We start from the raw sequence: 27,561 nt of genomic DNA on the forward strand, positions 1-27,561 counted from the left end.
ACTTGTTAGTTGATAAGTTAAATTTCTGTAACAGGAATTAAAAAAATATATATATTTAAGAGCACACTCGCATACGTTTCGCACGTAATCTCAGAGTATGCTTGAAAAGCGTAAAATGATAAGAGCTACGAGTATTATAGGTATACAATTAATCAAAATGTAATTTATTAATTCGGATGCGAAAAAAAAATACAGCAAGGTTCATGGATCTATTCTGTAATACCTTTCAGTAATAAATTACACAGATAGGAATATGATGAGATAACTTAAGTGTCTTCAGATGAGTAACGACAAATTGATAACACTTAAATTTCCAAAGGTTCCGTATTATTTGTATTATTCCATAAAAACCCAAAAATATTTGTATTATTCCACAAAGCCGAAAACAACAAGGCTTCAGATGCACACTACCTGCATCTGCTTGGAAAGTAATTTTATTCAGAACCTGGATGGCTTTCTAGTAGGTAGACAAGGTCAGAGCACAGAGATATTCACCGGAAATTTCAAAACTAGCGGCATTATTATCAGGTGACGACACACATTCCGAATTCCAACAACCAGGTGACGGTCAACCGCAAGTACATACGTAAATGAACCCGGGAACGATTGCACTTCGATATACGTTTCCTTATGTTAAGTGAAGAACATGCGATTTTCATATTGTGTAATAAACCCACTTACATCCACTGATGCTCTCCAGTAAGCGCACACATCCAATGCAATGGTTTTCTGTCAATTTACAACCAAACACACACTCACACACAAACAGACACTTGCTCACAGCTTCATGATATTTCTCGTACTGACGGTTGCTACACTATTTCATAACGTACAGTTCCACCAACTAGTATTATACCGGTTATTTTCTTTCTTTTTAGTATATTTTATTTGATTATTCAATATTGTGATGTATTCTGGCTTTACTATAGAATGTCCACACCTAGCATATTTTTTTCAAACCGCCTTCTCGCGTCATCTTACGCGAAAACATCGTGAAAATCTCGTTATGATCCAGCATCATCTGATTGGTTAACTGTATGCGGCTTCTATAATGTTGGCTAACCTGAGATAATACGTTAGTGTTTTAGTGCTGTAGTTATCATTGGAAATGTTATCATCAGTGAAATAATGTAATCAATTACAGTTAAAAATCAATAATGAACTTTTCTTAATTATTAATTATTTTCTCCAGTCAACACCACGGAAAATTTAGTTACCATATTATGAATAATACAAAACCCCTACAGCTGTCAGCACTCATGCTGCCATCTGTGCGGAATTTGTAGAAACATTGCAGAGTATCTTGGTGGGTGGGGGGGGAAGTATCTTGAGAACCTATCAGAATAACCAACATTGTGTAATTTACACTAGATTTTATGAACATTGCAAAGGAAAAACCCCCGATAATTGAAGACATCGTTACTCCTAGCACACCAATTAGACAAAACCAGTGGTATCATTCAAAATATTAAACAATCGGTTATATAATTTTTTATTATTATTATTATTATTATTATTATTATTATTAATCTACATGCAAATACTGTAACTTACTAGCAAAACTCACCATTGGCTGAGAGAAAATTACGAGACCATAAGGCTGCTGGGGTTTCCTTTCTTCTTGACTCAATAGTCACCATGACCATAATTGTAGGCCCAAAAATAAAATTTTGACCACCTAATTTTAGCAAGTTCCAGATACTACCCATGCGCTTGTGCAGTAAACAAGCGCGCCTAAATGTATGCTACTTGTGGACAGTCTTGCGAAGCTTGTTGCCTACATAAAGGAGAACTGCTACCGAAACTAGGTCCAAATTCTGTATCTGTACAAATGGTACCGGTATTGCATTCCATTCCTTCCAAGATTTTTCTGTTAGCTATACAATTATGAGGCAAGCGGTGCTAGAGGTACTGTATTTTAAATGAGGATTGAATTCCTTTCACTGGTTGCTATATTTGCACATTAAACTGCTTCTGCAGAATTCACTAGTTTCATGTTTTTAAATTGCAACATTGATGGTTTCGGAAACTTTAGCTTTCGAAAAATCATGTTCATCCACAAAATATCGAAAACCATTCAGCAACATATTGGATTGTAACGTTTTGTTTCTGGAACAGGGAAGAGAAATAGGAGAAATTTCAAAAACTGATTCTGAGAAATTTTAATAACTCAAACAGGTGTGAACTGTCTGAATGACTTCAATGGATGAAAGTAAAATTTTAATAAAGAAAAACTTTATCAATGTTTATGACCGAGCATTAGCATATTTCATAAAATGGCATGAATTTTGTTGATACTAATTTTCATACATTTTTCTGCAGTCCATTTATCTTCCGAGAAGTGCATTATTTCAAAACTGTAATGTAACAGTTAAAAGATAAACTTTACATTTGGTAATGAACGTTAAGATGCAGTAAGCACGAAAAGAAGATACATTCAATAATTGTAGGGTTGATAGAGTGTAATGCATATTGTGTAGTAAACGGTAGTAAAGTTGGACTGGAATACACAAGAATGCTGTTCTGGACAATAAACATGTATGGATCTCGAAAAAAAATGAAGATGCCAAACTTGACACCAGTGAAAGTCCATTTGGAGGTTGCTAAGTGACAAGGTGAGTTCCCATAAATATTTTTTACAATTAAATCATTGGTATTTAATGACAGAAAACATTTCTAGGCCTAAAAGCATTGTATTGGAAATGAATGTCCAGAAGGGGCTATACAAAACAGAAGAAACACAAAAATTATTTCATATGACTACCACAGACAGATCACATCATCTTCATCATAGCCGAATATATCTTTGGTGTGGTGCTGTTGCTTATGTAATGATACACGCTGGCATATAGCCTAGTGCTTGAAAAACAGCTGTCAATTAGTTACTGCGTAATGCTAATTCTACTGCTAGGATTGGGACAGTGACGTATGCTGAACCTGGAGTTTGGGTGTTCTGTTAAAAATATATAGTTGGTCTATCTCGCACAATTATTATAGGCCTAAGTGAAATATCGGGTCAACATTAACTGCCATTTTTAATATATAATGTAGTATTATTTATAAATAATAACTATGGGGGGGGGATGTTGATGGCCTAAAAATCTACTTAAAATGATCATTAAAATGCCCTTAAACTAAAGGAAAAATGACATAAAATTAAAAGAAAATGACATTTAAATATTATTCACCGTACTCGCACCACAACTTCTTAAAAATTAATCATCTTGTTTCAATGACTGCCCTGCAAATGCCGGAGAAAGGAGGCAACTACAAATAACGTTATTCAAAATTGCATTATTTATGATCAAACAATAACCATGGATAGCAAAATAACCTGTTTGAAGTTCCACAACCCGCTAACTATTCTACAATTTCATATTGCGAAATAGAAAAATGTCTAGTATATTGTTCGCTTTTTGTTTTATATTGTTGCACTAAATTCGGAAGTGAGGGGGTAGATCTACCATTATTCACTATATGTAATTTCTCTCCTATTGGGCGAGAAGACAATGGCTTTTGCAAAAGATCTTTTACAGTGTACATTTCCAAGTGCTATTATCATTAAATGAGTAATTTAAATTGTTCACCTGCACTGGCACACAACTATGAACCCTAGTAAAACCTAAACACAGTAAATTCACGTAAACACAATATTTTGTAACGCTATTGACAAGTTGAGCTGCCTGTATACAGGACGACCTGCGAGCTTGAGAGAAGTGAGTATCCCCACCATGCCACCTTGCGTGCGCAGAGAATTATAGCAGTAACTCTCAGCAGGGGATGTTCTTTTGTACGGACAGGACAACCAGACCAGAACTCATCCCACTTCGTCAGGCAGAGCGTACGTTATAGAATGAAAGCCGTTCTGGGGATGGTGTGCACATTCAAGCAGGCATTTAAAATATTTAAATGGTAATGAATTAAAATTAGTCTTGAACTACAGTATATACGTCAACTTCCAATGAGATTACCGCGCATTTAAATTGTGATAAATTAAAATTATTGTTGCATCACAGTCTACTATATACAGTCGCGAAGCTTGAGGTGTTTTTTGCAAATCTCGTGATAAAGCGCTCCAAGCGGTTAGCAACTAGAAACAATAGACTGTCCATGGTCGACTTTGGACTCTGTCGTATTTCTATCGAGTGCTAGCTCGTTGCGTATTTCACATTGCTTGTGAAATGTTCGTTATTGGTTGCAATGAAAATGTTAATGGCTAAAATAAAATAATTGGAATAATAAAATGGGACAAGGAGGAGACGTTTGTAGTGCTATAAATTGTAGCAGCAGTAAGAGAAAGAGGCCAGAGTTATCCTTTTTCCGATTTCCAAAAGATTCAGAAAGGTTCCTGGGTTTCCACAAGAATGCTGTTCAGAAACAAAACTCTTAATTTTGAAGTTCTTTGTGACTGTTAGAATACATTATATCCTTAAATTTCACAATGAAATGTTTCAGTCTAACCGAAAGGACATTAGATACCGGTTAAAGTTCTGTCACTTAGGCTGCTAAATTTCCAGAGAAATAAAGGTTAGGTCTACTTTTTTTCATAGGATATATTTTTAATTGTAGCTATTAATTTTGTTGTTATTTTTATGTGTTATTTTACTAAAGACGTAGAAAAATTAAGTTTGTTTTAATTAAATTTATTGAGCACGTTTTATTTTCAATTCTGGTGGGATTATTATTGCTTAGGCCTACTTTTTTTTCCGAAGGATATGTTTTTAATTATAGCTGTTAATTTTGTTGTTATTTTTATTTATTGCTTTACTAGAGACGTAGAAAAAGTCTGTTACAATAAAATTTATTGATCACGTTTTATTTCCAATTCTGGTGTGATTATTATTGCTTAACCTCATCCCACTTTGTTAACTACGTAAGCCTACACTACAAGTACCGGTACACGTAAGTTACTCCATTAATTCATATTTCCACTATTATTGTTGTAAAGGGAAATGCAAATTAATATTTATTGGTTTCATAATTAATTATCACTATAATCTTGAATGAATGAAGCTATTATAGTAAATTTCAGTTCGTTTTGTACAAACAAAAATTATATTAACTTATTTCTTGCAGGTATCTTAGAGTTTATGGTGGAATTTAATATACTTCATTAAAATAATAAATTAACTTTATGCATTTAATATTTCAATACTGGAAGGAAGGTGTTAATTTTTCCAAAAGAACACGACAACAGAAGTGTAACATATTTTGTCGTCTGCTAGGAGAGATCTGCGATGGAGGCGATAGTAGCAACTACCCATGTTTGCATTTTTACTACATATTGAGCTTCGCGACTGTATATAGTAGACTGTGGTTGCATTATATAAAACAACTTAAAATAAAAAATGAGATTACTGAATTTACAGGGTGTCCAGCGCACACCTTGGACACCCACAATATACGCCCCTGGAGCGGGATTTTTCATACTGGAGAATTGTAGCAAAGCACATAGACAGTTGGGGCATTTAAAGGACTTACTGTTGTTAATTAAATGATTAATACAGTATTTTATGGATAATAGATGTCATTTCCCAACTTACACCTATCAATATAAAGAAGAACATGTTTATCCTACCAGAAGAAATTTGACATATCTTTTAGCTGAACCTAAACATTACACAACCACTGGAATAAATCATAGCCAGAGTTATAGGCCAAGGTTATACAACTCTATTTTGATAATAAATCCTCACCTAGGTTATTTTGAGTTTAATCAATTTAAGAAAAAAAAAAAACAAATCATTTAGTATTCATGTCCCTTTTTTCTTTTCCTTAATTTCAATATACTATTTACACATATCGTCATAGTTACTGCAATAACTCCTATGTGCAAAATATAAAATTTTTCAGTAAGAAGAAAAAACACATTTATTCATTCTATGGCAGGCATACATAGGAGACTGTGAATTCTAACATTTTCGAAACAAAGAAATATAATTACATATAGGAGATTTTATTGTTTGCTGTATCACTATTTAAGTTATTTAATAGAGCAAAAATCTGAAAATCGATAAATATGTCACATAGGAGGAACGACGACGATATTCATTCCAACTTATATTCTGTTCTTGACTTATTTAATTTTATCTTCGTAGTTCTCCCTCTTTTGTAATAATTGTACTGGTTTTGTAAATTTATTAAAACTTTATGTTCCATTTAGTACAAAACAGTTATTTATAGGAACCGCCCCATACATGACCTTGCTCAAATGGGTATGCGCTACGTCAATAATATGTATTTATTTTGTATTGTATGTAGCAATACATACTAATCAATAAATACAACACTTTGTTATTGAAGTGTTGTATCAGTGAAGAATTATGTTGTGTCAGTGAAGTGTGTTGTGTAAGTGAAACGTGTTCCTGTCAGTGAAGCTTTATAGTTTATAGTGGCAGTGCAAAGTATTTGAACAGTGAAATGTTTTTGAAGTGTTAGTGAAATCAGGATAGAATCAGTGAAATGTGTTGTAGTTCCAGTCCAGTAAGTGAGTTGACAGCGAAATGAGTGTAATATTGAAAGGTACTTGTGCAGATATGAACATATCATACTCGTGGGTTTTAGTTCGAACTTAGCGTTAAGATACAAATTATTAGATTTATTTTAAATGTTATTTTAAGTGATTGTGCTTCATTTAATTTAGGATATTCCCTGTTATTATTATTATTATTATTATTATTATAAATTATTGTTAGTATTAATTATTAGTATTATTATTAATTGTATTTTTAATTAATAAGTTTATTATTGTCATTATTGAGTGTAATTAGTTACCACTGCCACCGGGTATATACCCATTGCAGTGTGAATAAATACATACATACATACATACATTATATTAAAATAAATTACTGTCATTCTTGAAATTAAAAGATATTACATATAAACAGAGGCACATAAATCCAAAATTTACTGGTAGTGGTCATTGTTCGTATTCCAGAAAATCTCGACACAGTGAGGTTAGACGTGAAGAAAAGCCCCACAAAATCTGCATTGCAACATACTGTAGCCATACATATAACAAAACAGTTGCATATTGTATGAAGATTTATGATTGCACCTATATAAAATTCAGCTCACTCAAGAATTGAAACCACAAGATTGGGCCAGTCAACTTTAGCTTGCAACAGACTACTGCTGCTCTTTAAGAAAATGAGAATGTGTTAGATCAGTGGTATTCAATCTATGGTAAGTGTACCCCCCCCCCCAGGGGTATGCGGAGTTGTCTCAAGGGATACACATTCCATTGACTACATATGTAAAAATATTGACATATTAATTTTATTACACTTGTACACAATTATTTCAATTTACATTTTTTTTACAATATCAACTGCTGTTTTTTGTTGTTTCAGTAACATTTTACAATTAATAACTATTATTATTGCATCAATAACTACCTTATGAATAATAATAATAATAATAATAATAATAATAATAATAATAATAATAATAATAACAACAATAATAATATATTATTATTTTGCATATAACATCAATCATAATCTTTTGTTATTTCATATAATAATATTGTAATGCAGTGTTAGGGGATACAAGGGTAATTAAAATGTATTTTGGGTGTATGTTAGCAATAAAGATTGAATACCACTGTGTTAGATGATGTATGTAAAATGAGGCACATTTTCGCTTAAGAGGCTTCGTCAAAAGCAAACTTGTCGTTATTGGAGTGATGTAAATCCTAAAGATACTGCATGAACGGCTATTACATTGTGATGAAGTGAATGTATATAGTATCAGTGAGTTGTTTCGTCTAGAATTATCATTGGTCCCTACTTTTTGAAGATGGAAATGAGAGAGCTTCGGAAAACGTATTATTTGTCTTTCTTGTTTAAATTTTATATTACCTCGTTAACATGTTTCAGCCTGCTATCGGCCATCTTCAGAACTGGTTGTTGCTGGTCTTGGCGTCTTTTGTTTGTGTTTCCTGTGTGAGGTGTTTGTGTAGTGAAATGTGGAGTCAAAGAGTGTGTGTGTTCTGAAATTGAATTGTGCGTAGAGAATTTCATTTGGATGTGTTTTTGAGTGTCTGTATATTTCGTATTGTTCTATTGTATTTAGTTTCTGGCTTTTTGGTTGGATGTGTAGAATTTCCATGTCTGTGTTGATGTCTCTGTAGGTGTGGCTAGCATTTGTGATGTGTTCTTTGTAACATGTTTGAAATGAAACTAAACACACTAGAACAATAGGAAATATGTTGTTGTTGTTGTTTTCTAATGCCAGACGTTTGACAGAGTCATTTGACCTCTTGCACTCCAATATTTTTCAAAGATATTATCAAGGTCAGCCACTGAAGCACAGATTTTGAGGTGTTCCGAATCCATTTCACAAAAGGAAATATACAGACACACAAAAACACATCCAAATGAAATTCTCAACACACAACTCAATTTCAGAACACACTCTTTGACTCCACATTACACTACACAAACACACCCACACAGGAAACACAAACAAAAGGCGCCAAGATCAGCAACCACCAGTTCTGAAGATGGCCGATAGCAGGCTGAAACATGTTAACGAGATAATATAAAATTTAACACAAGAAAGACAAATAATACGTTTTCCGAAGTGATATAGTGTTAAAAGTTGTGTAATCAAGATGTATAATGAGAGAGCTATTGCAGTGAATGGTAAAAGCATCTGAAAATGTCAATATTCAACATACCTCCAATAATTGAACCCGTCTGTTTAGCACCAAATCCAATTGATTTTCAGACATTCAACATAAATCTATCTCTAATAGAAGATGTTAAAAAAAGAGAAGTAATGATGAGGAGTTGAAACAGATAACAAAAAAAAAAATAACAGAAGAAAGATACTCCAATGAATGGCTCAGAATATACATTGATGGATCCTACAAAGATGAAAAAGAAAGAGCAGGCATACATTCTAAAGTTTTTTCCCCATTACCAGTTGGTTAAAACAAAATAAATTTTGACGCTGAAATTAAAGTTGTGCATATAGCACTTCAAAAACTGATATACAGCCCAAGAGGGCTATAATAGAAGAGAGGGGTTCAATCCAATTTTTTTCCTGTTAATCACTTTTAACTCTAAGTAGCCTCCATTGAGAGTGCTAACATAATTTCTTACCAACATTCCACCACTGAATTTAGTCCTGGAAATTGAGAATTAACATGCGTGCTCTTGTTTTAAATTGTTAGTCCTGTAAATACATTTTAAGGAAGACATTTTGAACTTTTTGAATTTTAGTTACAGAATTATTATTTATATCTGTTACACTGCAATGGCTAAACTAGTAAATGAGATTATCCTGATTGCAAAAATAGGAGTAGTCACCCCACAAAATATTTCTTCAAAATAGATAGTGAAAAGTGAATTTTCATTAGAATATAGAGTGAGCCAAAATTATGTTACCACTCAAATGTTATAAATATGTATTTATTAAATTTATTATATTTTTTATTAAGCATACACCAAATATATCTTACATCGAACTTTTGTCATCGATTAACTATTGTCTATTGATTATCTCTTCAATTTGAGACCGTCATGTAAATTATTTATCACATTTTGATGAATAGTATATTTCTACCATTTGCGTGATAACATAATTTTGACCCATCCTGTATATGTGAGGCTACCTGGAAAATCTCACCTTAAGTCGACAGACATAATTTTTCAGTAGAGCAAAATAAAACAAATCAGGACAAAAAAATCGATTTTGAGATCTCTTATATTATTTCATGAACTACATATCGATCATCTGGTTCAAAAGTGCGACAACTCAAAAAAACAAGTTTTGAGATATCTTCAGTTGAAAGTTTCAAATGAATCACCTATAAAGGAACAGATTTCTGGTTCATAACCACGACAATTAGAAATGAGTCAGTATTCAGGACGAGTATGTCACAATCTTCCAGTTCATTATTAATACATTTCTAAATGTATTAATAATGAATTAGTAAAGTCCATAGTTATAATTACTTCTAAAGCAGTTTATTTCGTTTTTTTTTTCTTTTTGGTTGTAAATATGACTTATCTCAATACTGAATCGGAAAGAGCTCCGAAAGGGGCTTTCAGTAGTATAAATAACTAAAAAATGACAATTTTTTAGCTATCGCACTTTTGAACTGGACGATCGATATATTATACATATATTATAAAATACGACTTCAAGGATGCGAACATTGTCGAAACATGTTATATTAGCATCCAGTTTTGTAAGTTCCACTTTAAATGCAATTTACTCAAAATGCCTATTTTGAAAGTAAAGTTTTCAAAATTCAATAAAAAATGTAATTTTTGTCGTAGGAACATAATTTTTTGTTTAAAATGTTCAACATTTTCTTTTCTAATGCAGTAAAAAACATAAAATTGATATTTGCCGACATGAGGTGGGGTTTCACAGGCAGTCTCTCATATACCAATGTTATTACGTAAAACTAATTTGATATATTGGTACATTTTCCTAGCCACGTGCACCATTATAAATCATATGTTACTGGAAACGGCAAACAATTAATTGCAATAAAGATCTTTGTATGTTTATGTACAAAATAAAATATTGTTAGTAAATAAATATGATGCATTCTAACAGAACAGATTTGGTTGGTCATGTCTAAATCATTTCAAATTTCACAGCCTTTTTCCTACCTCTACTTTCTGGGATATCACGTTCTGTAAATGCTTATGGTTCTGGCTGAAGTTTTTCTTTTTACAAAAGAAGGGAAGAAAAAAAGTCAAAATTGTAATAGGAATGGTAACATTTCAAACATTGATGTACATATTAATATAACGGGAAGGTGCACAGAAGTCTTTTCAAATTTCCGCTATTTTTTGTGCAGGGAAGTCATCTGAAATTCCCGCCATTTTTTGTGCATATGGTGCTCCACTCATGGCTGCGAGAAGCTTCATGACAGATATGGTTAATCCAGCTTATGAGCCCCTCTCTTCTATTATAGCCCTCTTGACACAGACCTCAGGCATTTAATAAAGCAGTTATACATCAGCAATACTATAGCGGCAAATAACCACTCCAGCTTGGAAACCATAAAAAAAACTAGGATACTAAAATAACAGCTAACCAGCTGAGGTAAACAGATCTATCTCCAGTGGGTATCCTCCCACGTATGAATAAAAGGGAATGAGAAAGCCTATACCTTAGCAAAGAAAGGAGCAAACATTATCTTAGAAAAATCATTACTGAATAGTATATCTGCAAAAAGACTAACAAAAAAAGAATCTATCTGGGATTTGAAGAACAGGATACGAAAATCAATCTTCCTAATGTATCCAGCTGTTTGCTGACAACATAAAGTCCACTGTAGTCTATTCAGTTGTTGTTTTTCACGAGAAATGAGGGGTATTTTGATCGGTGTTCATTATAGATGCCTGTTGCTAGTAGCCAGAGGTGGGGTGTAGTCAATATATACTGCAGGGCTGTCTCTTCTGCAACTGGTACTGATGATTTTAATTTACTTCTTTTGTGGTTTGTGGATGGACAGTATAGAAGAATGTGTTCCAGATCTTCATTATGATTATTACACCACAGACAAGTAGGATTATCAGAAATCTGAAATCGGTGTAGGTACAATTGAGTGACAATTTGACCTGTTCTGGCTCTTGTTAAAAATGTTTGAACATGTCTGGGCAAGTTTTTGTACATTCCCAGGTCATTTGGTTTCTTTTGTACAGACTGTAAAATTTTTCCTTTGTCAGAAGAGAGCCAATTGTTGATCCATAGGTTTGTAAAATGAGACTTTACTGAAGCAAAAGCGTTGGATAGAGATATCACTTAAAGAGGTCTTGGTTGCAAATATGTTGCAAATGGATTTATTAAAGCAAGATATTCAAGACAAAAAGCCTTCTATAATATGCATACAAGAATCTTTTCAGATTGCTGATATTTTAAAATTTTACAAATTTGCTGACTACAAAATTTTTAATCTGTTTCGTGAAGATAGAGGGGTTGGAGGTGTTGTTACCATGATCCACAACTCCATTTCATGTAATTGAATCTTAACACGAATTTAAAGGCCAAATTAAATACATTAGGAAAAAATTATTACTTCAAAATAATATTTCATTTTCACTTGTCAATGTACATAGGTTGGATAAAAAGTTATGGCAACACTGCTGTCATGTGACGATGGTGCGTTCGAGAGCTGCCAGCTGTGTGGATATGAACAAGGACTGTTAGATGAGTTAGTATAGCCAGCGGCGACAGTACTCTGTCAATCTACTGCAGTGTGTAGAACGTTGACTTTCATAGGGATAGTGCGAGCACCCTAAGACCATGTTTACAAAACTAGAGCAATGTTCCTGGATCAAAATTGAAGTGACACGAGGTCGTAGTGCACAAGAATGTTTTCAGGGACTGCGGAAAGCATATGCCGATGCAGCATTGCCATATCGCACAGTGGCACGATGGGTTAAAGCATTCCAGGAAGGTAGGGATGTCGTTCAGGACAACCTCCATACAGGACGACCCCGCGTGGAGGACAACACAGTTCAACTCCTTGCTTCCCTGTTGGATGCTGATCGCCGATGGACTGCGCATGAGTAGCAGCTGAAGTTGGAGTATGTCACAAAACTGTGCTCCACATTCTGCAAGACATTCCGGATTACTGCAAAATCACAGGGCATTGGATACCCCATGAAATTTCCGAGGTTTAACAATGGCACTGCTATGCAGTCGCACAGGCCTTGTTGGACCAGTACCAAAGGAAAGATGACGACTTTCTTGGACGAATCGTCGCTATGGACGAAACCTGGGCTCGCTCATACGAACCAACTAAACTTGAAACGTCAATCAAATGAATGGAAGCATCCAGGTTCTTCTCGTCCGAAGAAAGTGCGCCCTACACAAAGTGCTGTGAAGGTGATGTTCATTGTGGCGTATGACATTGATGGGGTAATACTGCACCACGCTACCTCCAAGGCAGATGCCAAATGCGGACTACTACTGCAGGTTCCTGCAGCACAACCTTCATCCAGCCCTCAGGAGAAAACGACGATACTTGGTGGTGCAGAATCCCATCATTCTTCATGATAATGCAAGGAGTCACACCGCTGCTGCTGTCAAGGACCTCTTGCGTCGCTGGCAATGGGAGATTCTGGAACATCCACAGTACTCACCCGATATGAGTCCATGCGATTACGATCTCTTCGTCAAAGTGAAAGAACCACTGCGAGGGACCCGGTACAATACTAAAGATGAACTTATCCGTGCTATAGGGCGGTCAATACGGAACATCAACAAGATGGACGCGCTGATGGTGTACGACGCCTTCCAAACATTTGGCAAAAGGTAATAAATAAGGGGGGCGACTATATAGAAGGTACGTAAATGTTGTACCCCTGTGAATAAAGCCATGTCAGAAATATCGAACTGTTGCCATTACTTTTTATCCAGCACTAATATATATACCTCCAGGCCTAAACCTAGTAATGGATGATATAGAACAATTGATCCCATCTGATCGCAAGTTGAAGAACAGGATATACGTCCAGAAATTAAAGAAGTTATTGGTAACCAAACTTCAGATTTACTTCATCATGTAATGAACTATTTCAAGGTGAGATTGCAAAGAAATTGTGTGGGCTAATTGTATGTGAAAGAAATGAAGATCCGGTTGTGAAAGAGTCTAAGAGTAGGCACTAATGCTGTTCTCAGTCTGACCATTCTATAGCGTAATCTTGGCCACACAAGCATGGACTGCAATTAAATAATGAAGTGAACACTCCAAATACATTTATTAAAGTTATTACAAAAACAATAATATGCATTTATCTTTTAAAAAAGAATTACATTTATGATTTATGTACATCTTTTCCAAATAAAACAATTTATACAGCACCCTCTTCTGTTCTGGAGCCAAATCTCTCATCAAAGAAGACTGTACAAATTAGAATCCAGTATTATTTCGGGAAAACTAAAACAAGACAAACCTGCATCTTGCAAATCTAGAATTAACGTGCAATTACATACATACCAGCATACATACACACGTCACCCATTCTTCAATAATTACAACAGTTTTCATGAGAGATGTCAACTGCCAGAATGTTACTAAAAGAATTATATTTATCCACAGTTCACTCGTTCTCCCAACAGAGCTCCAATACTTAGGTACGCAAACAGTGCACAGATGTGGCTTCGAAATTTATCACTTTAAAATTTGCCATACTAACAAGATCTGTACAGAACATCCATAATGCACCTCAAGAATTATTTATATTGGCGAGAATTTAATAAAATTGTTCTCTGCAAGGTTATTCCAGTTCTTAATGTCTGTTAAGAATTACACAAGCTCACGATTTTCCTCCAAAACCCATGAGATTTCCTAGACCTCCAGCTCCTTGCTGTAGCTGCCTCATCATATTCTGTAGTCCCGACATTCCACCTGCAAAGATTGACAGAACAGCCTAATATAACACATCCTGAAAACTAAGAATGTTAGGTAATTCAAGTAATTATGACTAAATATTATACTGTGTTATGAACCAGAATACAATAAAGCCTTGTAACTTATATAATTTTTTTCAGATATAGGTATCATTCAATTTCTCACAGAAAAAGATTCAGTCCCATGTTGTAGCATCATACCTGGACTCATGTTACATAATAAGTGCTGGTTCGAGTCCTCATGGGTGAAACATATTTCCTCATTAAATTTTGCGCAGTATGATATTCTTATTGAATTTGGTATTCCCAAGAAACTAATTCGATTAATTAAAATGTGTCTCAGTGAAACGTACAGCAGAGTTTTTATAGGTCAGTTTCTGTCAGATGCGTTTCCAATTCACTGTGGGCTAAAGCAAGGAGATGCACTATCACCTTTACTTTTTAACTTTGCTCTAGAGTATGCCATTAGGAAAGTCCAGGATAACAGAGAGGGTTTGGAATTGAACGGGTTATATCAGCTGCTTGTCTATGCAGATGACGTGAATATGTTAGGAGAAAATCCACAAACGATTAGGGAAAACACTGGAATTTTACTGGAAGCAAGTAAAGAGATAGGTTTGGAAGTAAATCCCGAAAAGACAAAGCATATGATTATGTCTCGTGACGAGAATATTGTACGAAATGGAAATATAAAAATTGGAAATTTATCTTTTGAAGAAGTGGAGAAGTTCAAATATCTGGGAGCAACAGTAACAAATATAAATGATACTTGGGAGGAAATTAAACACAGAATAAATATGGGAAATGCCTGTTATTATTTGGTTGAGAAACTTATCATCCAGTCTCCTGTCGAAAAATCTGAAAGTTAGAATTTATAAAACAGTTATATTACCGGTTGCTCTTTATGGTTGTGAAACTTGGACTCTCACTTTGAGAGCGGAACAGAGATTAAGGGTCTTTGAGAATAAGGTGCTTAGGAAAATATTTGGGGCTAAGAGGGATGAAGTTACAGGAGAATGGAGAAAGTTACACAACACAGAACTGCACGCATTGTATTCTTCACCTGACATAATTAGGAACATTAAATCCAGACGTTTGAGAGGGGCACGTATGGGCGAATCCAGAAATGCATATAGAGTGTTAGTTGGGGGCCAGAGTGAAAAAGACCTTTAGGGAGGCCGAGACGTAGATGGGAAGATAACATTAAAATGGATTTGAGGGAGGTGGGATATGATGATAGAGAATGGATTAATCTTGCTCAGGATAGGGACCAATGGCGGGCTTATGTGAGGGTGGCAATGAACCTCCGGGTTTCTTAAATGCCAGTAAGTAAGTAAGTATGGGATCAGTGCCTACCTAGAACAATGATCAATTTTGGGAGTTATGATAGGTAGCAAAATCTGGTTTTCCAAACCAACTATAAAGGCCAGGGGAATTACTGTGCTAACCACACATACTAGATGGATGATCATTCATCTCTGCTGAGGTTTGTGGACCTGAGGCCAGCAGTTGATTGGTCAGCCTTGGCCCTCTATGGGCGGTCGCATCCAAGATTATTAATTATTATTTCAAGTAAACGAAGTATAGCAGTTTTACAATATTGAAAGTGAAACTCAATAATTTTGAAACCATCAATAACACAGAAACTCTACATGTTAAGAAAATAGTTTTGTGGTCGAAATGCAATGCGTAATATTTTTAAAACTATCTACGGTATTATTAATTTATTCCTACAAAAATTGTGTTCATACAAGTATTTTTAAAAAGTATTTTAACAACATTGCATCAACTACGTGATTGGAGAGGGAACTGGTGACAACCAGATCAGTTCGAGAATTTGCCACAGGATTACCTGAATCCCAATTAGGAAATCAGTCCGAAGACTACGTTAATGACCTTTTATATATTAATTTCATTTTTATCTAACTTTCCACGAAAATTAAGCACTATCAATACAGTTTTATTATGATTCACTCTCCTATTTTTATATTTCTCTGATTTCGTACATACCCATTTGGTGAAGGATTCTTGGGTCCATCATCTTGGCCATCTGTTGGTTGAGTTTCGTCATTTGAGCTTGGTTCACGTTCTTTGCCATGTCTCCACCCTTGAATAGTCCCTTGATACCACCCATTTTTTTCACTACTGCTGCAAACTTTGTATATTGTGAGATTAGGTCCCTGACTTCTTTCTCTGTGACACCGGCACCCTGGGCCACTCTGATTATACGCCCGGACTGTTTTGTGAAGAGCTTTGCTCCATCTCTATTGTCCAATTCTGTAAGCAGAGAAACATATAAGGTAAAATCGTGTTAAAATATGCAGAGTTAAAAGTTGAAAAGTACAAGAATGTGATATAGTCAGATTCAAACTCGACGACATTTATTAACATTTTCGTGGTGCAATTGTAGATGTAGAGGGGTGGGGCTCAATAGAGACACTCCTGAGAGGCATGCTGACAGTTCATTCACGTCTGAATCTTCCTAAGATATACAGTAGGGATTTGGAACCTTCCCACAGGAACAATACACCCAAAGAAATACTCCCAGGGAAATTTAACCTGAATAATTAGTCCAATACTATACATTCAATAATTACATTCAACATTTTTTTTTTATCCAATGCCACCAGGTTGTCTTTTCGACATTTCTGGTCTTCTCTCCTGGCCGTGGCTTAATTGTAACCCACTTCTGAGGTTGGGGCGCCTGGAAGGCGGAGTTACATTACCCCGATGATGTGATAGGATGATTATGATAATGTGGTGCCAGGAGAGGTCTTAAATCTAAACTTAACCTAAATTCCAGACCATGGACGAACACAGGAATAATCCCCTTTAAGGAAAAATTCCTGTGCTATAACCGGGAATCGAACCCGGGACCTCATGAACTATAGCCAGAAGCTCTGACCACTAGACCATGAGGCTGGCCAACATTCAACATAGCGCTGTAGTTCCAAGCTCACTTAACTGTCATGTCCTCGCTTTAAAATAAAACAGGTATGTTGTTGTTGTTTTCTAATGCCAGGCGTTTGACAATAAAGTCATTTGACCTCTTGCACTCCAATATTTTTCAAAGATATTATCATGGTCAGCCAATGAAGCACAGACTTTGAGGTGTTCCGAATCCATTTCTTGGCTTGAGTTGCACAATGGGCAGTTAGGGGACTGATATATTCCAATTCTATGCAAGTGTTTGGCCAAACAATCATGGCCTGTTGCCAATCTAAATGCAGCTACAGACGATTTTCGTGGTAAATTGGGAATTAACTGTGGATTATGATGCAGAGAGTTCCATTTTTTCCCTTGGGATTGTGTTATCAAATTTTGTTTGTTGAAGTCTAAGTATCTAGATTTAATAAATCTTTTCACAGAGTAATATCTAGATTTAGTAACAGGTCTGTAAGTAGCAATGCTGCCCTTCTTTGCTAATGCATCTGCATTCTCGTTTCCCAGGATTCCACAATGAGATGGTATCCATTGGAATATAATTCTTTTATTGAGTGATATTAATTGAGAGAGCATTTTAGTTATTTCTGCTGTTTGAGATGAAGGTGTGTGTTTAGAGACTATTGATAGAATAGCTGCTTTGGAGTCTGACAATATAACTGCATTCTTAAATTTATTGATGCGACATAGAAGATTTCTGAGACTTTCACTTATTGCAATGATTTCTCCATCAAAACTTGTTGTTCCATATTCAAGAGATCTATAAAGTGAGAAGAGACAGCACGTAACACCTGCACCGGCACCTTGTTCTCTGGAGATCAAGGATCCGTCGGTGTATAAATGAAGCCAGTTTTGTGGAGGGTACCTAATATTAATTGTCTCTAAAGACAATTGCTTCATTATTCCAATGTTTACTTCTGATTTCAGTATTTCTTCTGTTAAATGTAGATTATATTCTATATTTAAGAGAGTTAAAGGGTTTGGTTTAATTTGTAAGTTTTCTTTTAAATTCGGGATATTGATTTTCTGTTTTAAGTCTTGAACCATGGATATGAAACTTTTCTGAGTTTTTAATCTACAGAGAGGAATGTATGAATGCCAATTGTTTCCTGGTAATCTATAACACAGGTATAGCTCACAAGTAAACATTAGCATAGGAGAAAATAAAAAAGTTAATTTTTTTCTTCCACTATGTTAATAATGTCAAAACAAGGGTTTATACAAATTTTGGCCACTCGAGAGCAATTACGAGAGTACCCAAGAAAGAAAGCACAATTTCATGGAAAGATTTATTGTAACAGATATAGATATTGTTAAACTATTTTTCAACATACTGTCCACTGGAAATGAGACATTTGTCATACCGTGGGATCAAATTTTCTATCCCTGTGTCGTAGAAGTCTGCTTGCCTGAGAAAGAACCAGTGTGTGACAGCCATCTACACCTATCTCTTGATCCCATGGTATGAGAAATGTCTCAATTCGGGTGCGGAAAAGGGTTGCCAACCCTCCCATATTTCCTGGAATCTCCCTAATTTTTTATAGTCTCCCAGTGCCTGTATTTTCCTTCTCTTTGAGCACTTTTCTCCCTTATTTTTGTATAATGTAAAAATCATTATTCTAAATATTTGATTTTGCCGTGAATGATGATTGTTTATGTGATGAGTTCTGTTGTTCAAGTGATGCACTGAAATATGCAGTCTTTATAGAAAGTAATAATAATACGAGGGGGATCCAGGAAATAACGACCGTTCACGCATACCCGCCGCACAGCTGACTCCCCTTCCTTGTTTGAAGGTCAACTGGCTTCCTTAACATGTGTTCTCATAATGTTGTGAGTACTGGTTGCAACAAGTCGCCATTGTGCATTTTGTGTTACTTCAAAATGAACGACGTGATTGATAATCCCGCCGACTGTGAGGTGAGGTGAGGAGTGTGATTCGATTTTTGAATGCCCGACATTTGAAACCTGCACAAATTTACCGGCAATTGAAAGAAGTGTATGGTGATACTGTAATGAATGAAAGAAATGTGAGAAAATGGTGCGAAATGTTCAACAATGGGCAAACAAATGTCCACGATGAAACTCGACCCGGACGCCCATCACTTATTACAGAAGACCTGAAGACTAAAGTGAACGACAGAATCTTGCAAGACAGGCGCACATCACTCGACGAATTGCATATTGCCTTTACTGACATTTCTCGTTCTTTGCTTGGTGAAATTGTGTCGCACATCTTGGCTACCACAAAATCTGTGCACGATGGGTTCCACGGCAACTGAGTGACCAACACAAAACTCAGAGAATGGCCTCAGCATTGACATTCTTGATGCGATATCACACAGATGGAGACGCCTTTCTTGATCAAATTGTGACTGGTGATGAGACCTGGGTGTCTCACAACACCCCAGAGACCAAGCGCCAATCATGTCAGTGGCATCATCCCTCATCACCCAAGAAACCGAGAAAATTCAAACAGACTCTCTCAACACAAAAAGTCATGGCTACTGTCTTTTGGGATCGCAAAGGTGTTCTTTTGCTGGATTTCATGCCAAAAGGCACTACGATCAATGCAAATCGTTATTGTGAGACTTTACGAAAACTATGGCGAGCCATCCAAAACAAGAGGCGAGGAATGCTTTCGAGAGGAGTTGTGCTTCTTCACGACAACGCCCGCCCGCACACTGCTGCTTCAACTCGAGAATTGCTGGATCAATTCGGTTGGGAAATCTTTGATCATCTGCCCTATAGTCCAGACCTTGCTCCTAGCGATTTTCACCTTTTCACTAAGCTGAAAGACTTTCTGGGTGGTACGCGTTTTGGAAGTGATGAAGAGTTGAAGAAGACAGTGAACACCTGGCTTAATGAACTGGCGGCAGAGGAGTATAACACAGGAATTCTAAAGCTAGTGAACAGATATGACAAATGTTTAAATGTAGGTGGTGATTATGTAGAGAAGTAAAGGAAGCTTCAGTTATGTAACAGACTTTGTTTTTTCAAATAAATATTTTTTTTTTTTTAATTATTACAACAAAACGGTCGTTATTTCCTGGATCCCCCTCGTACATCTTCATTACACAACTTTTAACACTATATGACTTGGAAAACGTATTATGTGTCTTTCACATGTTAAATTTTATGTTACCTTGTTAACATGTTTCGGCCTGCTATTGGCCATCATCAGAACTGGTTGTTGCTGGTCTTGGCGCATTTTGTCCACAATACACTACACAAACATATCCCCACAGGAAACAAAACAAAAAGCGCCAAGACCAGCAACAACCAGTTCTGATGATGGCCAATAGCAGGCCGAAACATGTTAACAAGGTAACATAAAATTTAACATGTGAAAGACACATAATACGTTTTCCGAGTAATAATAATAATAATAATAATAATAATAATAATAATAATAATAATAATAATAATAATAACCTGGCAGAGTTAAGACAGTAGGACCTTCTCTTACACTCAACCAGAATTAAAACTTGCTTACATAGTTGAACATACAACTGAATCGGATTTAAGTAATTACATATATATACGATTTACATAATGATATTATCAAAAGAGACAGTTAAATCAAAATTTACCTAATAAAATGATGAAAACAATAATAAACACATTGGAATACATACTGGTATTAATTAATGCTTGTCAAGAATGGGTTTTAGTGTTCACCCGTTTAAAATCAAACCGTGTTAATGTTATAAATTTGGAAAAACTGGCTAGTTTTGTTCTAAGCATACCAAGTAGTAATGTTGATACAAAGAGGGTGTTTCACGTCATGAACAATTGGACAGATGTTCGAAATAGGAGCATGACACATTTAATAAAATCAGAGCTGAAAACTGCAGTCGACTTCAACTATTATGCGAGACAAAATCTGTCTCAAAATAGTCTTAATTTAAGCTTAGCTATTGAAGTGCAGAATAAAGTTTTTTTTTTTTTTTAGTAAGTAAACAATAATTTGTCAATTTTCTATGTGAAATTTTGTTGATTCTTTAATCTTCCGTATAAAATTGCTGCCTCTGTTCCAATAAATCTTTCCATGAAATTGTGTTTTCGTTTTGTAAATGGCGCCAGAGAAACTTACTTTCTGGGGGACTCGAGTGGAGTATCTTCTTTATCTGCCCCCATAAGAATGTTTGCTTGTCAGTTGTCGTCACTGTATTGTAAACACTTCCCCGCTTATCTTATCAGTAATGAACACAAACTCTGCCCGGCTGGCCACCTTCTGTCTGCCTCTGGGATGAGGGGAAGGGGAATACTGTTAGCATTATGCAACACTCTAATCCTGTACCTTTCACCCGTTTCACAAGAAATGTCAGAAGTCTATTCTTTTATGCCTACAGAAAATATATATTTTTTTTTAGGTTTACACTTACATCATTCATTCATTCATTCATTCATTCATTGGTTTGCCAAAGGGCAGTTTTTTCACTGCAAACCCAGCTTTCTCCAATCTTTCCTATGTTTTGCCTTCCTCTTTATCCCCTCATATGATCCATATATCTTAATGTCGTCTATCATTTCATATCTTCTTCTGTCCCAAACTCTTCTCCCATTCACCAATCCTTCCAGTGCATCCTACAGTAGGCAATTTCACTTATATACTAATATACCATATATATATGCAAATACACCGCATATATATTTTTATTTTCGGAATTTAGCGAAAAAAACTGGAGTGTGCGCATTATTTGAAATAAAGTTGGTACCACTTCGCCTCAAAAACTTTCATAATTTTCTCTCCTAAAATTAGATGTGCGGAGTATTAGTTTATATACGGTAATATAATAATAATAATAATAATAATAATAATAATAATAATAATAATAATAATAATAGAGTATATTTAACACAAGAACTCTTAAAAACTTAAGTGAGGGAAACCACTACATGAAACCCGCTTGATGATATAAATATGAATATGAATTTGAAAAGAAATCCAATATTCTCTCCTTTTGTATAAACTTAATGCAACATTTTCATATAAGTTTCTTCTGAATACAGAAAATAATTCATTGTGTGTTTCTCTTATATTTATTATACCTGTGAGTAATTTTGACATTCTTTATTTTAGTTATGACTATACTCTTGTCTAACCTGTAAGACAACAAAATTGTTTGTTTGTGATCAACTGAACACTATAAAAAATTGTTTTATCTAAATGATATATTTTATTTCCAATAAATATTACATTGTTCTGCACAACAAAATCTTTTTTTTTAATTCTAACTCAAATACAGCTGATGGTTTATATGCCGAAACGCAGCTATTCTCAGTTTTTCCGAGGGCAATGCCTATGGCGTCAAAAAGAACTACAATTTCAGTGCATCACTTCTAGATGGGAACACTTGGGTGAATGACACAAGTATCCATTATCAGATAAAAAAGAAAAAGAGAGAGAAAAAAAAAACAAATATCTTGGTGTTTTGACACAAAGATGCTGTAAATGGGAGGACCTAGCAATGAACAGAACAGGGTGGATATGCTTTGGGAGTTTGTTTTGGAGTCGATATGCTTCATAATACCTATTGAATGATTGATTGTTAGTCTTACCTCCATCATTCATACTGTCCATTATTGTCATTAGACGTTTTAGTCTCGCCATTGATTCTTGCTCACTACCTTTAGACAGGAAGTCTTGACTGAAGCCTGGAATCATTCCCTGTTGAAGACATTCATAAATTAAGTTAAATTCTTTTAGTCTAGATAGCAAGAGTCAAATGACTGTTTCAACCAACCATCACCAAGACAACTCAATGAACGTGAGATGTTTAATCACCAAAGAACTTCCATTTCACATATGTTTTTGAATTCTTGATATTCGTCTTATTGATCACTAAATTTCAAGATTAAATTTTGAGTCACCAACCAAACTGACTATTGTAAAATTGTTAAAGTAGTACCAGCAACTCGCCATCTTGAGTACACTATATGAAAGAGTAAAAAGTGAATATTGTTTCTAATCTATTATGTAAATTTTATTAATCATTTTTAGTAAAATGGCAAATAATTTTAATACCAGGTGTACCTGGTAGATTATTTTACGACGCTTTATCAACAGCTTTGGTTATTTAGCGTCTGAATGAGATGAAGGTGATAATGCCGGTGAAATGAGTCCGGGGTCCAACACCATAAGTTACCCAGCATTTGCTCGTATTGGGTTGAGGGAAAACCCCGGAAAAAAACTCAACCAAGTAACTTGTCCCGACCGGGAATCGAACCCGGGCCACCTGGTTTCGCGGCTAGACGTGCTAACCGTTACTCCACAGGCGTGGACAGGTGTACCTGGAATGTCTAGAAAATATGAATATCCTTTACCTTTATTTACTTAGTAATGACAAGCCTCCATTACGAAAAGGTCTATCAAAATAAGTTATATTACTTGTAAAAGTCTAAACAATACTATTAAAAAAAAACTACTACCACAGTGATAGAAACCAGACATGTACAATTTCATAGCTAATGCTATTGACTTTTGTAAGATTTTAAACAACAGCTTTATTTTACATTTTGTCCGATATACTTCTTGTCATGCAATCTTTTTGTATTTTACTATTACTATTTTTCTTTCTATAACAGAAATAAAGAAGTAAGTAATTTAGAGGCATGAAAAAACTCATGGTGAATCATGTCAAGCAACCTTTATGTATTTAAAACTTTTTTCTTTCTATAAAAGCAATAAAGAAGCAAGTAATTTAGAGATATAAAAAAACTCAAGCTGCAATCAGACTTAAATAAACTACAGGTACGGTCACACATCGCTACTTTTGCAGCGCTGCAGTACAAAAAACTGCGCAACTCTTGTACAGCGACGTGTGAACAACGGTGCAATCCAAAAAGTAGCGGCTGCCGAACCTGCTGCCCGCTACTTTTCCATGCTGCACGCAGCTTAAAAGTAGCGACGTGTGAACAGGGTTCTCAGGGTTGCAGCAGCAGCATTTTTTATATCGGTTTTGTTGAAACTTTTGCTGCGGTTGCAACCAGTATTACCACCCAAATATGCCAATGATACTTTTATTGTTTGGATATATTTTAATGTTAAATGTGATGAAAATAAATTATTTGTACCAGTTATTAAATACATAACACAGTCTGAGCATAATTGCTGACAATATAATTCATTTTTTAAATTTTCCGTAGCATAGTTCCAAACAGGAGGGCTGCCAACATTGATTACGTGAACATGCTGTTGGTTATCATTTAAGTATATAGGCGTTTTTAAAAGCTTTATAGTAAAAATAATGCCAATTTCTGAATACTAGATACAACAGAAAAGCAAATAATAGATAAGGAAGCTTTTGCATGAGTTTCTTAATAATGCGAATATAACCACAAAATGTATAATGAGAAGTCAACACGGAGATGGGAACCTGCAGCATGACTGCGGCTGCAAAAGTAGCACCTTGTGTGTGAACAGACTCGCAACCTCCAGTTGCAACTTTTGCAGCATGAAAAGTAGCGTGCAGCGCGCTACTTTTGGCTTACGTGTGAACACGACACGCAACTTTTGCAGCTGCAGTACAAAAGTTGCGCAGCAAAAGTAGCAATGTGTGACTGTACCTTTAGACTACAGAAAAATACACAGCAGCATTCAGACACAATAATTAAAGCAGCTACCATATTGAGAGTGAGAGAGTGAGTGAGTGAGTGAGAGAGAGAGAGAGAGTGAGAGAGTGTGCGTGCGTGTGTGTGTGTCTACCCACTTCACTTGCGTGATTCGGGTTCCGCAAATTGCAGACAGATGGCAGGACTGTGACCCATTTTCAAGTTTGGCGGGCACGTTATGCATGATGTGTAACTGTGGAGAGTTATGTCATGTACTAGGGTGAGTATGTGTAAGTGTAGTGTATGGAATGGGTGAGGATGATAATGACGAAGATGAGGAAGGGAGAAGAGGAAACCCGATGACGGCATGTAGCCTATTCCTATCGAATACCAAGGAGGCTATCAAGCTTAACGTCCTCGTCAGATGGACAAATCACTGTTAATAGTGATATGTGTCTTCTCTTCATATGTACTGCTGAGAGATTTGGGATTTAACCCAGACATATTGGTGCACCATCTAGTGATTATAAGTTGTGCACTGCAAATTCTCCTAGTCCCAAGGTAGAAATTTCACACGTAAATCTCTGATCCTGCCGGAAATCGAACCCAGGCCGATTAGTCTGGAGGTAGACACGATACAACAGAGCTAATTCGGCGGACCCATATTAAATATTTTTATTTATTTATTTTTTTTAATCCAATGCCACCAGGTTGTCTTTTCGACATTTCTGGTCCTCTCCTGGCCATGGCTTAGTTGTAACCCACTTCTGAGGTTGGGGCGCCTGGAAGGCGGAGTTACATTACCCCGATGATGTGATAGGATGATTATGATAATGTACTGCCAGGAGAGGTCTTAAATCTAAACTTAACCTAAATTCCAGACCATGGACGAACACAGGAATAATCCCCTTTAAGGAAAAATTCCTGTGCTCTAACCGGGAATCGAACCCGGGACCTCATGAACTATAGCCAGAAGCTCTGACCACTAGACCATGAGGCTGGTCTCATATTAAATATAAAGTATAGTATCTAAGAGGGAAGGGAGAGGGGGAACTAAGAATACGAAAAAACATACAGCAGCATTCATACACAGTAATAAAGCACTACATTATTACGTAAATATAAAGCATAGTACCTAAGAAATTAGAAACATTTACCATGATCTGAGAGAAAGGTCCCATCTTCATGATATTTTGAAACTGCTCGTACATATCTCGGAGTGTAAACTGTCCATGTTTTATTTTCTCTATAAGTTCCTCATTGTCATCCAGTTTCAGTTCATTCACCTTATCGATAAGTCCTTCAATGTCACCCATTCCAAGTAGTTTACTCACAAAAGGCTTTGTTTTGAATGGTTCGAAGTCATCAATATGTTCACCTGTTCCAATGAAAATTATGGGACTCTGCGTTGCTGCAACACTAAAATCATTAAATCATTATTATCACTATTACTTCCACCGCCATGTTGTTGTGTTTGTAAATCATATACGATAATCGATTTCAAGAAAAAATTCTGGCTCCCTTGAGCAGAAAGTCAGCACCTTTTCCGAATGAACATGCTCTCTTTACTTTTAAAATCCGATCACTGCAACACTTACGCACTAAGTGCTCCTCCACCTTTTGCATGGCCATCCAGTTTCGTCACGATAACAGAACCAACATCGACTTTCTCCTTGAAAGCTCTGGCTTGGGCCTCACAAGCTTGACCAATTGTAGCATCCATCACGAAGATTATATTGTCAGGTCTCTGAAATGACATCAATCACACAATTCATAAGAAAACAATCTATATAAATAGATACACTTGTAATTGAGGACCGTTTTTTCAAAATTTGCTAACTGCAAAATTTGCAAAATTGAGATTTTGATGGATTCGTTAACATAAGGCAGGCCTCTACATGATGTTCAAGGTGTCTTGGTAAAATTGGGTTATTTCTCTTCATTGTAGTGTGTCAAAGTGTGATCGTTTTTTCAAAACTTGCTTTCTACTATAAGTTAGACATACAGAAAAATTTGCTTACTATAGTGTTTTGTCTCTCCTGTAAAATTTAGTTTTTTCAGTTAGCAAGTTTTGCAAAAATGGTCCTCAATTAATCACTTTCCACCACAACTAAATCTAAATCTTAATTATATTATTATAATGTACCGAAGTACATATGATATTTCCATGCAGATATTCTGCGTTATCATACGATGAAAGAGTAATGGAACGGAGAAAAATTCTCTCCGGCGCCGGGATTTGAACCCGGGTTTTCAGCTCTACGTGCTGACGCTTTATCCACTAAGCCACACCAGATTCCACCCTGGCGTTGGAAGAATCGTCTCAGTTTTAAGTTCCAACTCTTGGGTTCCCTCTAGTGGCCGCCCTCTGCACTACGTCATAGATATCTATGAACCTTGGACCGAAGTCCACACTTGGAACTTAAAACTGAGACGATTCTTCCAACGCCAGGGTGGAATCCGGTGTGGCTTAGTGGATAAAGCGTCAGCACGTAGAGCTGAAAACCCGGGTTCAAATCCCGGTGCCGGAGAGAATTTTTCTCCGTTCCATTACTCTTTCATCGTATGATAACGCAGAATATCTGCATGGAAATATCACATGTACTTCGGTACATTATAATAATATATATGATATGCGTAAATCACTTCGTGATTTAAGACGGCGCTTAT

The 27,561-nt window shown here is 35.7% G+C and overlaps 1 protein-coding gene and 1 long non-coding RNA gene across 3 annotated transcripts in view; both read right to left on the reverse strand.

The window, feature by feature from the left end:
- The window catches only part of LOC138702021 (uncharacterized), a 248,757-nt gene extending 247,733 nt beyond the window's left edge, over positions 1 to 1,024 (reverse strand). For both annotated transcript variants that reach the window (XR_011332770.1, XR_011332769.1), the window contains exon 1: positions 682 to 1,024. This is a non-coding gene — a long non-coding RNA (uncharacterized lncRNA). The remainder of the gene's footprint in view (positions 1 to 681) is intronic.
- A 12,696-nt stretch (positions 1,025 to 13,720) lies between these two features.
- The window catches only part of Srp54k (signal recognition particle 54k), a 28,148-nt gene continuing 14,307 nt past the window's right edge, over positions 13,721 to 27,561 (reverse strand). Inside the window, exons 5-9 of the mRNA XM_069829509.1 lie at positions 26,490 to 26,638; positions 26,049 to 26,310; positions 22,900 to 23,008; positions 16,402 to 16,668; positions 13,721 to 14,389 (exon numbers count right to left, since the gene is read on the reverse strand). Of these exons, the coding sequence (XP_069685610.1) occupies positions 14,298 to 14,389; positions 16,402 to 16,668; positions 22,900 to 23,008; positions 26,049 to 26,310; positions 26,490 to 26,638 (879 nt within the window). The 3' untranslated portion in view covers positions 13,721 to 14,297. The remainder of the gene's footprint in view (positions 14,390 to 16,401; positions 16,669 to 22,899; positions 23,009 to 26,048; positions 26,311 to 26,489; positions 26,639 to 27,561) is intronic.

This window comes from Periplaneta americana, chromosome 6 (assembly GCF_040183065.1).
Source record: "Periplaneta americana isolate PAMFEO1 chromosome 6, P.americana_PAMFEO1_priV1, whole genome shotgun sequence".
NCBI lineage: Eukaryota > Metazoa > Arthropoda > Insecta > Blattodea > Blattidae > Periplaneta > Periplaneta americana.